General features: G+C 38.9%; 1 protein-coding gene across 1 annotated transcript in view; it reads left to right on the top strand.

Annotated features, from left to right (window-relative positions):
• Positions 1-269: 269 nt before the first annotated feature.
• Positions 270-12,573, top strand: part of LOC124788171 (probable E3 ubiquitin-protein ligase HERC3) — a 28,041-nt gene continuing 15,737 nt past the window's right edge. Inside the window, exons 1-4 of the mRNA XM_047255325.1 lie at positions 270-602; positions 708-796; positions 8,247-8,526; positions 8,953-9,079. Coding sequence (XP_047111281.1) covers positions 437-602; positions 708-796; positions 8,247-8,526; positions 8,953-9,079 — 662 coding nt within the window. The 5' untranslated portion in view covers positions 270-436. The remainder of the gene's footprint in view (positions 603-707; positions 797-8,246; positions 8,527-8,952; positions 9,080-12,573) is intronic.

Genomic DNA, 12,573 nt, shown 5'->3' with positions numbered 1-12,573 from the left:
TACGGAGTATGAAACAAAGTAACACAAAATATTATTCCGGTCCTTCACGCTGACGTACACCGAAGGAATGTAAGTCAACTGCGTTCACATTTTAATGTCACCCTCTTTTTGAAATTATGGTGGAGGATACTAAAATGTACGTTTCTCTTCTATTATCGACGCTCCGCGCGAGGCAGGCGGATAAATATAGTTCATCTCGCCCGCACAGTCTGAGGCGGAGATTCACATGCGAAAATTGAGATATCTTCGTTTGATGTTCACGGGTTTATGGCAGACAAGTGACATTTGCGTTCCGGCGCTGGTAAATTAGTTTGGGTTAGGGAAGAGGAGTGCTTATGGTTGGACGAACGTAACCTTTATTTTGCATTGTGTGACGAGAATATGCCTTCATCTCTGTGAGTGTCATAATGAAAATATAGCTTTAATAATTCTTGTTATGAAATGTGAATCGTGCAAAAGTATGAGATTGTATTGCTGCGGATTTAATGGTTTCGGACAAGTGTCACCATCGAAGCAAATTGATACAACAGGGTATACATTGTTTCCGCTCAAGAACGTAACGGATGTTTCGTTTTCGTGGAATTACATGGTGGTCCTTACAGGTATTCATAGTTACCTCTTTCTGAAGACTAATACGTCTTTCTTAATAGGCAATAGTTATGATCAATATTGGTTTTCTAGCATCTTAAGGGAATGACATGTTGCAGGTACAGATGTTTACGTGTCTGGGTTTGTGGAAGATGAATCGAATATTAGAAAGAAACTTATTTTGGGCGATGAAGAGAGAGCGATACAGGTAAGTCAGAAAAGGCATTCACCTAACTAAACCTTCCTGTAATTTCCTTCCTGAGACACTCCACCAAACTAAGTTTTTTAAATAATACGGTTCTGGCCACTCGAAATTATCGTGCAGCAGACAGTTTTTACAGTTTCTTTTGGGGTATTTTTCGTCGTTTGTGGAGGAATCTGCTATTCTCTGTGCAAGTATTCTAATTGGAATCGAACGTCTGATATTCAAATACCACAGTAACAGAATTTAAAATGCGCAGCATTACGTATTGCCATTGGAGAGATCAGTTTCGCCCGTAGACGTAAGCAGAGGGAGGGAAAAATAAATAAACTGAAAAGCGTTTAGTTGCGGGCTTGTTGGTTGTCTCCTATTCTGTGAACTCAAGTACCACTGTATTACATAGTTGACTGCAAAGGACAATGTCTTGTTACCAGAATTATTTATTTCATCATTTAGTCGCAAGTCCGATACAGACACTATTGGGATTGGTAATTCTCGAAACTCACTCGTCAGTGTATGAGTAGTGAAGTCCTACCTGATTTTGGTGCGGATGGCCTAAAGTTTTAATATCAGCGTTAAAGTAAATGGTGAGTTCTGTCATTCGTATTTACAGTTCGTCAAAGAATTGAACTCCTCACTATATTACCTGTAACATTTCTTTTTTCCGTTTAGGCTATATATCTAATGTGGCGTTGCCAAATAGGGACAACACAACTAAGTGATAATTACCAGTACAGTTACGAAAGTGATGCTTTGTGTGTTGTTAAAACTGTTTTTATTTTTTATCCCTTTAATCCTGCATTTTCTATAACTTTCTACCCTAAAGTGCACTACACTGTGACAATTCACCAGATGTCTGTTGTTGTTGTTTATATAGAATTGGAGATCAGCAAAATTGTCAGCATTTTGACTGCTGCTTAACTAGACTTCACTGAAGCGTAAAATTCGTATGTGTCCTTGTGAATTCTGGCGAGTAGAACTTTTCCTGGCTCTTCCATTATTTTTCCTTCAGTTCTATGTTGCTATATTAGTCAACAGAGACAAATGGACCCATGTAGCATTACAGCTGCCACACAAAAATGGACCCATGTAGGAGGCAGGTCTTTAGAGTATAAATGGAAAGATCTTTAATGTAAATTTTGTGAGTTATTGTAGCTTAAGGACTTGGTGTTAAAAGAATACAGAATTATGTGTGCAGCACTATAATCACACTTGCAGCATCTTCATACACCTTGTCCCTTTCAAACATTTTCTTATTCTCAGGCAAGAATGCCGAAGAAACAATGACCTTGTATTGTGTGGAGGAAGTTCTTTTCCCTGCCATGCAGTGGGAATGTATGAACAGTTAACATTTTCATAAACTATTTTATAATGTATTTCACATATCTTTCACGGAGTTAGGAAATGTTTCCTCGAATTGTATTTCCTTCAAACTAGGGTACTTATGTCTCCTATTCAGTTTTCATATAAGCAATTAGAGTGGAAAGTTATTTGTATGCAAGCTGAGATACTGAGATTTAGGCACCCAACTACATAGTAAATTTCTAAAGCTTTTGTATTTACCAGTAATCAAAGAATCACATTGATCCAATATTTGCAATGCGCTGACCTGTTTGTGAGAAATATATGAAATTGCAGTACATGCCTTTTTTTTTTACCCAAATCAAGTAAACATTGATTAAATACAGAGCTCTGTAAGTTTAGCACTTTACTGTATTTAATTACAGTGTAATTAAATGAATCACTTCAGAGCATCATATTTTATAATATGAAAACAAGTGTTGGTCTTGTCAGAGGTACTGCTATTGTTTGCTAATTGATCTGGTATTGAAGTAAAAACACAGAGCTGTTGGTTTCTTCTTTCCGAATGAAGGATTGCAGTGGTGAAATTTGGTACTTTTTAGTCAGTCTCCCAACTTCGTTGCTGCCTGTGCCTCAGAGCATAAATTTGACTATGTTAATTTATCTATGTGTAGCTTTGGAATAATTCAAAGAAAATGAATTATTACTACACCTGGTGTTCAGTGATCTGTCATATTACATATACCTAAATTGCATCAGTGCAGCCCTTTTACTTTAACTGTTAATTTTTGTGCCCATATAAATTGCCTCAGCAATATATCAGTGTATCCCTCTTGTGTCACTATATCTTCCAAGTGATCTCAAAGAAAGCTTAGGCTACAGGTTATATGAGGTCTTATTTCGGTCGTCAGATATGAGTGCCAACTGGTTGGTGATAGGGGAAATTATTTTTCTCAGTACCTCCACTTTTGTTGTAGTCAGAGGTTTCTTTATTATAGATGTCATATGTTTGTATTCTTATATCATGAAACATTTCAATTAATTTCACTGCATATGCTTTCTGACTTACAAACTAGGACATAAGTATATACCCTTTTATAAGCAGGTGTTTTATCTCTCTTTGGCTATCCATTGGTCACAGAGACTAACACTTCCAAACATTAATTTGCCAGACCATTTTTAAAATGTATACCAAAGCTCTCACCAGCTCTTCTTGCATTACTTCTTGAGAATTTGCCCATGCACTTGAATATTGGTGAGTTCTTGCCATTTGAATTATTATATGCATTTCATACTTGCTGCTGCTATTCAGTTTATTAGTAACAATCTGTCACTCTTGTTATTAATTCATGGATAGTATTTTCTGATATCTTTGTTGCCAAATGTCACTATTTCCACTGGGTTTTTTGTTTATTGTATGTCCCAAAGTTTGACTGTTGAACATGCTCCAATATGGCTTTGACTAAAGAGTTTTTTAAGACAGCAGTAAAGGAATTTTGTGTGACTATGTGTAGGTCCTAAATACAATATCCTTGTTATGGAAGGTCACATTGAAAGCTCTCTACCAGTGTCAACTGACATCAGTTTCCTTGGTTTGGTTGTTCTTTATTAATATCCAGATGGTGGTCTATGTGATTCCCAAAATAAATATCTCGCAGTTCATTTTTACAGAAACTTGTACAACCAGTTCCCTTTCAAGTTTCTCCTGAATATGGTGCTTCTTTTGATGTCACAATCCCTCATAACATAGCTGTATAGTAATTATGCATCATGAATGTCATTTATTTCTGCTGCAGAATTGGTTTGGAATTTGCTTTTTAAAATGTTCCACATACTTCACGTGTGCCATGTTGTACTATCTCCTTGTTGATTCTGTCAGTACTCTGTTCGTGTGTGTATTATGATATTTTGATTATTTTCTCTATTTACTTGTAGTCTGATATGGACTGATTACAAGTTCTTACCTTGTGACCCATTTGCTTTCAGTAATTAAAAATATCCCCTTTCTTAAATCTTTCAAAGATCTTGTATTTTGGTACACTGTTGCCTGTGTAAATTTACTGCTAAAACCTCTCATGCAGTGTCAAGTTTTATGTTCTTAAGAAGTTTAACAGTTAATTCATCTAATGTCTTGCCTTCATTTGTAGTTAATAAGATGCAAATAGCGTAAGGTCTATCAACGTATTTTCATTCCTAGCTGCAGTGCCATTAATTTAACATATGCCATTAACTTTAGAGTCTTGCTGTGAGAGTTGGTACAACTTCACCTGTTACTAAGCCAAGGACTGTAGCTCCTTCAGTTGGTGGTTCTGGTTTTACCAACCTGTTATATAACATTTCTAATGCACCTATTTTTTTACTCTACAGTTTCGTGTTGGGTCATACTTTAAATACGTGTGTAGGAAGTTAACAATTCTGTGGAAGTTGCTATAATTGTGCTTAGTGGTAGACAACAAGATAAACATGTTCCCAGTTCTTTTCTATTGCAATAGTAGGGCCTTATGAAACTTGTTGCGCCGGCCGGTGTGGCCGAGCGGTTCTAGGCGCTTCAGTCCGGAACTGCACGACTGCTACGGTCGCAGGTTCGAATCCTGCCTCGGGCATGAATGTGTGTGATGTCTTTAGGCTAGTTAGGTTTAAGTAGTTCTAAGTTCTAGGGAACTGATAACCAGAGATGTTAAGTCCCATAGTGCTCAGAGCCATTTGAAACTTGATGCATTTCTTCCCAAGTCATGCCATAATGAGTTATCAGCTCATCAAATTAACTGTTACGTACTGTTGTATTTTTATGCTGTTCATGTTTGTGGCACATGTCACGTCTTCACAACACACATTACAGTGTGAACACAGGTATACACTGCAAGCTCTCTGTTGACAGACATGTAAGTCAGTTAATTGTGTGGCACTTACACTCACTAACATATTTGTGCCTAGATTTGATTACAACCAGAGACATATGTGAGAGTATATAAATGTAAGGCATATGAAAACATTGTTGAACTGGTTCCTCTTTTTCTCAATAATTCTTAATTCACATTTCAGGAATCATTGTATTTTTTCTGTAGGCAAAAATACACATCAAACAAGTTATTATTGCCTTAGGTGAGACACACACTTCTTCAAATATTGTGCTGTTCCAAGTTTACCACTGTGATAATTTGATAGTTGATATCTAATTACTTTACATGTGCACTGCCTAAGGTGTGAATCACTTTTAATTAAGTGTTAAAATTACATTGAAAAACAATATGTACAATCTGGTTACAGAAAAATTAAGTAAACTAAAAAGCTTTAAAATAATGCAGTAACAACAAAAGCAGTAAATGTAAAGTACTTTGATTTACACACTTCATATTTAAATGAAAATTTTCTACAAACACTGTCTTATGATGGGCATTTCAGATGTTAGTTTTAAAAGGCCACATTCAGCAATGTTTATAACTTCCAAATATAATTCGTAAATAGCTGTAAAGAAAAGAGCATTAAAGGATGTTTAGTTTATGACATCATTAGAGATGGGAGCAAGTGCAGATTGGGTAGGAATGGATCAAAACATTGTATGTTGTCCTTTCAAAGCAACAATCCTGGCTTTTGCCTTGGGTCATTTATGAAAACCTTGGAAAATGCAAATTTGGCTATTCAGGTTGGGATTTGGATCCAGCTCCATCTAAACAAGTCCACTACCATAAAAAGCACACAACTTTGGCTTGGGAAACAGTTTCAAAGACCACTAGTTTCCATAGTGTAAGGCAGATTATAGGGTCTCATTTTCAAGAACAAGATTTTCTATCTAAATTTGTTTTTCTTTTTGTAACCCATACAGTCTAGCTTATTCAGCTTGTTAGACAGGCCACGTAGTTCCTTGTTGCTTCATTGGGAACAGTGGTTTACATGAAAAGAAATGGCAGAATTTCTAAATGATTATTTTAAAGCCAGTATTTCATGTATTCTCAGCATGTGGTGACTATTCTGATCCCTTAAAACAGTTGTTGTATGTCTACGCCTCGGGATTACGTATGTGGGAGGGAGCCAGCTAGTGGATACAGGAAATTATAACCGAGTCTACCTTTAGTGGCAATTGCAGTTCTAAAGATTGAATTGCCAACAGTGTCACAGATTTGGACCATGAGCTTCACATCAGTATTTGCCAGTGGGTACTGAACATGTAAGCAGCGTGAAGAAACAAAATACATCTGCAATTCCTAGAAAACTTCATCGACCTGTTTCCGATCTGTTTCTACCTCATTTTAATGCTTTTTAAGCTCCTCTTCATTTCTTGTGGTTCATGTATTACTATTTTCCAATTGTGTTTTAAGGTCCTTCAGATTATTGTTTGTTTCAGCAATTTGACCATTGTGTGAAACAGCTAATAACCTTGACAATAATTTTACAATTCCATTGTTTGAGCCTATAAATTCAGTTTCATCAAAACCAAGAAACAGTGAACAAGCATTCACGTAAACAGTTCCTACTGACTCATTATTGTGAATCCGGTTCTGTGCTACCTCACTGTTAACTTAGATTTTACTTTCATTATCTTTAATGCTATTGTTTAAACTTGCAACATTGTCTACTACCTGAAACCTGTTTTGATTACTTTTAATCATCAGATTGATAAACAAACACAGTACTAAGTACTTCGAATTAAAATTTCAGTCTTCTCACTAAAATTCTTGTCTTCACACAAAATTTCTGCCACACAGAAAAGAGATTGTCCGTGGTGTTAAAGTTTCATACCACAAACATTTTTGTCCCACTTGTTAGTTATCACCTCTTTATTTGCTTTATTGCTCACACGTGTATGTGCATGCCTATATCACAGGATCCTCCACCACAAATTAAATGCTACAGGGTGTAACAATTAATAGCAAATACTCATCTTCATTTCTCAGCACTCTTCTTTGCTGCAGTGGCTGTAAAAGAATTTGCGAATATCTGCTCCACCAAAATTTGCTGCAACTTGCTGAGTTCTTGACAGTGCAGCTAATGTTTTGGTAGTTCCAAGAGAAATTTCAAGAAATTAGAGTTATGTGTCTCTTCTATAATTACATGTTTAATGTATAATATGGTTACTCTGACTGCTAATTTGCCACCCTTCATACATTATTGTAATAATTAGTGGTTACATAATCCTTTATTAGAAACAGAAAATTTTTGTATTACAATCAAAAACTTGTTGGTGTATACAGGCAGACATCATGGAATTACATATTAGTTTACTTCTCTCATACTGCAACATGAAGTTTTACACAGCTTTTAGTATAGAAATTCGTAAAATAGGTTCAGTAACAATGCTTTTTGCAGAGCTGCTTACATCATGAAGGTTCTATGTTCATAACATATGCACATGTTCATTCCACTAATACTAATGAAATGCTGGTTTCACTTCTTCTGAAAGGTATTCTGGAATTACACAATGAGAATTGTTTGTTTTATGCCTAAGTACCTGTTAGTAAAAGTGCAAAGGTGTATATGTGCTTGTTAAAGTCAAAACAAAATTGACAGAATTTGAGTCAGTGTAATACGTTGAGTTCTAAAAGGATCAGAGTAATGAAATGATTGTAACAAAATTTATATAAACCTGTAAGTGTGGCAGCCTGACACTTGATGTCAACATTTTGTCGTATGTATCCTAACAATCATATATTGATACATTTCAGTCTGCCGCTTACTCCCTCTCCCCCCCCCCCCCCCCCCCTTCCCAACCCAACAAGGAAGGAACTAATAGTTATGAAAGCTAGAAAGATCTCTCTCATAAATGTGCCTGTTGACATTACTGAAATATTCCCTTCTGGAGACTGGCTGGCCATTGTCTCGTAATTTTAGTTTCCTTAGGTGAATTCTACCTTTGATAAAAATGGAATTTCTTAAGAGATTTGTTCCTTGATATTATATGTGGTCTGTGTGTTACTTTCCAAAACTGACAGATTTTCTCTCCTCCACTCCCCCATTCTTAAAGGTCCTATATCTTTCAGGTTAGCAGACATAGATAATATAGTTGGAATATTGATGATAATCCACTTTCTATTCAAGTTACCATTGGTTTTACAGATTGGAGATTGTGCAGTGGGGAAAAAGTTAGAACAACACTGATGTGCAGTATCATAAAAATTTGGGCAGAATTAGTGATCTTACAGAAGCTTTTATTTTTCAGGCTGCTTGCTCCTCTTCACGGGCATTGATACTTACAGATAGCGGTGAGTGTTGGCAGTACATTTCGTCCACAGGAGCCTTAAAAAAGCTGCCAAATTTTGTGAATGTTGAGACTGAGATGTCTACATCTGATGATGAGAAGGAAACCGTAAATAAACAGTGTAGACATGGGAAGAGGATTCAGGATGGAGCACTTCCAAATTCGAGTAGTGGAGAATCCCACCAAAAAATTGTTAAAATATGCTGTGGTGAAGCTATTCATGTGGCAGTAACTGCGGCTGGTAAGGATCTTTGCACTATAGTTTGTGTTGTCATAAAACTGTAAGGAGGTATTAATTTAAATTTAAGTTCACACTGATAAATATACACATCAAAACCAAACAAAATTCGTAGTCCATACAAGAATATCACCACCATTCAAAATAAATGTTTTGATACAAACTGTCTATAATCAAAAATGTCAAAGTGTGTATTCTTGATTGATCATCACAATTTTGGTATTTTATCTTTTTAAATTACTTCAAGTTAGTGACAGAAAAATTCTGTACCAACTGTCTCGACATGCTGAAACAGTTCTTTGACTTCGTGAAGCATACCTCTCTGATGGGATGCATAAAATCAGTTTTTTGTTAATGATCAGAACATATATTTTCATTGTCAAACAAAAATATATATCATAAGTATTGACTTCCTTTGTTGCAAAATAGGTTGTGCCTTCAGTATTCCATCTCCATTGCCTCTCACGAAACATCGTGTGACTGCTGTTGCTTGTGGTATAGAACATTGCCTCCTACTGACAGATGCTGGAACTGTTTACTCTTGGGGAACTGGCACGTAAGTAATATGGCACTCTTGCATTTGATTCCATTACAAGACTTTAATATGAGGAAGCTTTACATCTTATGTGATTTACACGCGTTAACCAGTGACAAATTTTGCCTAAGACAATGCTGAAGTCACAGGAATGAAATAACGCCACTTCCTTCAAAGATAATCATTAGTAAAGAGTTTGTATGACTAGTTTTGCATAGTTCGTAAGTTATCTGGCATATAACTTGAAGTGATGCAATTGTTTATTTAAACATCAGAAAATTAGAATATTACCAAAGATGAAAAGGCTGAGGGAGAGGTGAAGTTACTTCTGGTTTTATGAGTTCATGCGAATCAGAAAAGACTTTAGAATATAGAAAGAAAAATTCGAACCTTTATGTGATGGTTGCCTGTAAGCTAACAACGATAATTGATCTCTAATAAACTAGAAGTGTGTAACAGACTGTTTGGTGCAAATGTGTGTTACGGTATACTCATTGAATGTTCACAAATTAAACTAATTTCTTACTTCATTATACTTTCAAACATTCAACCTGAAAGACGATTGAGGTACACAGGAATCATAAAATGTAGTTGGTTTATTTTGTGGTTGGTTAATGATTGAGATGATGGCAGAAATGACTATCTCCCAGGGGCATACAATTCTTTTGTGAGTACATGCTTGGCTATCATGAGCCCCCCAGCCTTTGTGGGAGTGTTACTCTCTCTGTGATGCAAGCCTATACTTCCACTATCCCTTTCCCTCCTCTGCTTTTCCATCATATGGTCTCTCTGGTGCAGACTCCACTTGGGCCTGGACCCGGTCCATTTCACTTCCAGTGCACTCTACATCGTTTCTTTAATAAATACATGGTCCTCATTGTTGAATTTGACATGCTATAACATTTCCAAAATTTTCAGAAGTGCGGGATAACACAGAGGTCACCCAGTGTGATATCTCTTTTACTTTTGTGCCTTTCCACCTTAGCTCCCTTGCACCCTTGCTTTCCAGCATAGTAGCCATCCCATTGTGGGAGAGGGGAGGTGGCCTTTGTCAAGTACCTGCAAGGTGGTAGCCCCTGACCATGCAGGGATCACACTGTTGGTGCCTGAGCTGAAACATCCCCCTCTATGCCAAGGAGTATGCGCCCATCATGATTGGAGCATGGGCACTCTAAGCAGCAGATTACTGGCCAGTTAACCGTTGCTGAGGTTGGATTGTGCCCATGGTGAGAACCCCTGTTGGAGTGAGTAGCTTCATCTGCCATGATGCAATCTCCTGCTGGTTTTCATAAGGCTGTCTCTTCAGAAGGAAGGAACTCATTCAATGCAGAGAGACGTGACACCCAATTGTTTCCTTCCCTGGCTACGCTGTGGGAGGAACGTCGGGTTAACAGACAAGTAGGGAAATACTCCCCACCAATACCTGGTTTGTACAAGGACGGATGGGGATTCTTTTCTGGCCACAAAGCCTAGGACAAGTTTTGGGGAAGTCGCAGCCATCTCCAAAATGAAGAGTGGGTCAGTTTTCATTGAAACAGCGTTCCCTGTCCAGTCAGAAGTGTTGCTTGCTTGTGACAAGGGGGTAATATTCCAGTGACAGTCACTCCCTATAGTAGTCTAAACATGGTTCAAGGCATCATTTTCCATTGTGACCACCTCTTGCAGTCTGATGATGAGCTGTGCCAACTTGGGGGGGGGGGGGGGGGATGTAAACTTCGTCCGTCGTGTCTATAGGGGTCCAAAGGAGAGTAGAGTTGCTACTGGGGCCTTCATCTTGGCCTTTGGAGGTAATTCATTGCCTGAAAAGGTCAAGGCGATGGTATACCAATACTACGCGAAACTCTGTGTTCTGCCCTCTACATTGTGCTTCAAATGTGTGAAATTCTGGCACGTCTTCGCGTTGTAATGCAAGGATTGTGGATGGCTGTGGCATGTGAATGTTCCTTGTGCTCCTTCCGTTGTCTAAATAACCTGTGGAGAGCACCATTCTCTGTGCTCAGTAGTCTACACTGTCTTCCAGAGAGAGAAAAGTACGGGAATGTTATACTCTGGAGAGACTGACATACCAACAGGCGAAGAAAATGTACGACCATCCACATCCTGCTTGCATGACAGTATTGTAGGCTACAGCTATGACAAGGTCACTACCTTGAATGATGGTACTCTTCCCCTATTCTGCATCCTACAATGAGCCCTCAGAGCCATTCGACCATGCCTGCCCCCTGCTGGTTGGGGGCTTTCCTGCTGCTGCTGCCTCCACACCCACATTGGTACAACCACTGGGGATGCTGATCCCCATCGCCAGCTGGACACACATCACTTTCGTCTGGCTTCTCATGCCAGGAAGGGGTTGCTCGGGACACTTCCCTCAAAGGTCTCTGCCAGTCTGCAGCAGTATACCAATCAATGGCTGAAGGAGCCACAAACTGCTGGCTTCATGTTCTTCAGTCCCTGAAACTAATTCGGGGAGGCTCTCCCAGTCGTCCAAAGCCCCTAAGGAAAAGGACAAAAAGAAGTCGTTGAAGATGAAGGAAATTCCAGATGAAGCTACTCACTCCAACAGGGGTTCTCACCATGGGCACAACCCAACCTCAGCAACGATCCCAGTGGCCCCTGAGGCTCCACATCGCAACACACAACATTTCTTAGATCCTGTATGTGTTAACATCACCTTTCAACCAGTGCCAACAGGTGAGCGTGGGACACAACCTGCCTCCTTGGTCCCATCAAGCCCTCACAGTATACAGACAGCACAATTCTCCAGTGGAATTGTAGCAGTTTTTTTCCACCGCCTGAGCTGTGACATCTCTTAAGCTCCTAGCCTGCTTTTTGCATTGCCCTTCAGGAAACTTGGTTTCCACCAATGAAGACCCCTGCCCTCTGTGGCTACCGGGGTTATTTTAAGAATCGCCCGATTATAATAGTGTGTCTGGTGGAGTTTCCACACATTCTCTGGACTTGGTATACATCAAACATGTTGCTCTTGATTCAACTTTGGAGACTGTGACTGTTCAGGTAAGGGCATTTCAGGATTTTACCCTCCCAATGGTGTGGTGCCTCAATACATAACTGTCTGCATTGGTTTCTCAGCTCCCCTCACTTTGCCTAATCATGGGCGACATCAATGTCCATAACCTTTTGTGGGGTGGACCCATGATCATTAAAGACATTGAAAACTTACTGGCAAATCTTGACATAAGTCTCTCCAATACTGGTGCCTCCAAACTCTTCATTGTGGCACATGAAACTAACTCAGCCATTGATCTGTTTGCAGCCATGGTCTTCTCCCATTCATCCACTGGAGGGTCCACAATGACCTGTGGTAGCAACCACTTTCCAATCTTCCTGTCCCTCTCTGTGTCACTCGCATGGGCACCCATCCAGATGGGCTCTCCAGAGTGCCGACTGGCACACTTTCACCTCCACTGTTATTCTGAGCTCCCCGCTACATGGAGGCATTGATGCAGTTGTCGAGGGTGCAACAGAAGCCGTTCTATTGGCAGCTGGCATAGCGA

This window comes from Schistocerca piceifrons, chromosome 3 (genome assembly GCF_021461385.2).
Source record: "Schistocerca piceifrons isolate TAMUIC-IGC-003096 chromosome 3, iqSchPice1.1, whole genome shotgun sequence".
In the NCBI taxonomy this organism is placed as follows: Eukaryota; Metazoa; Arthropoda; class Insecta; order Orthoptera; family Acrididae; genus Schistocerca; species Schistocerca piceifrons.
Note: the sequence above shows the minus strand (reverse complement) of the source record. Positions and strands in the feature narration are given on the sequence as shown.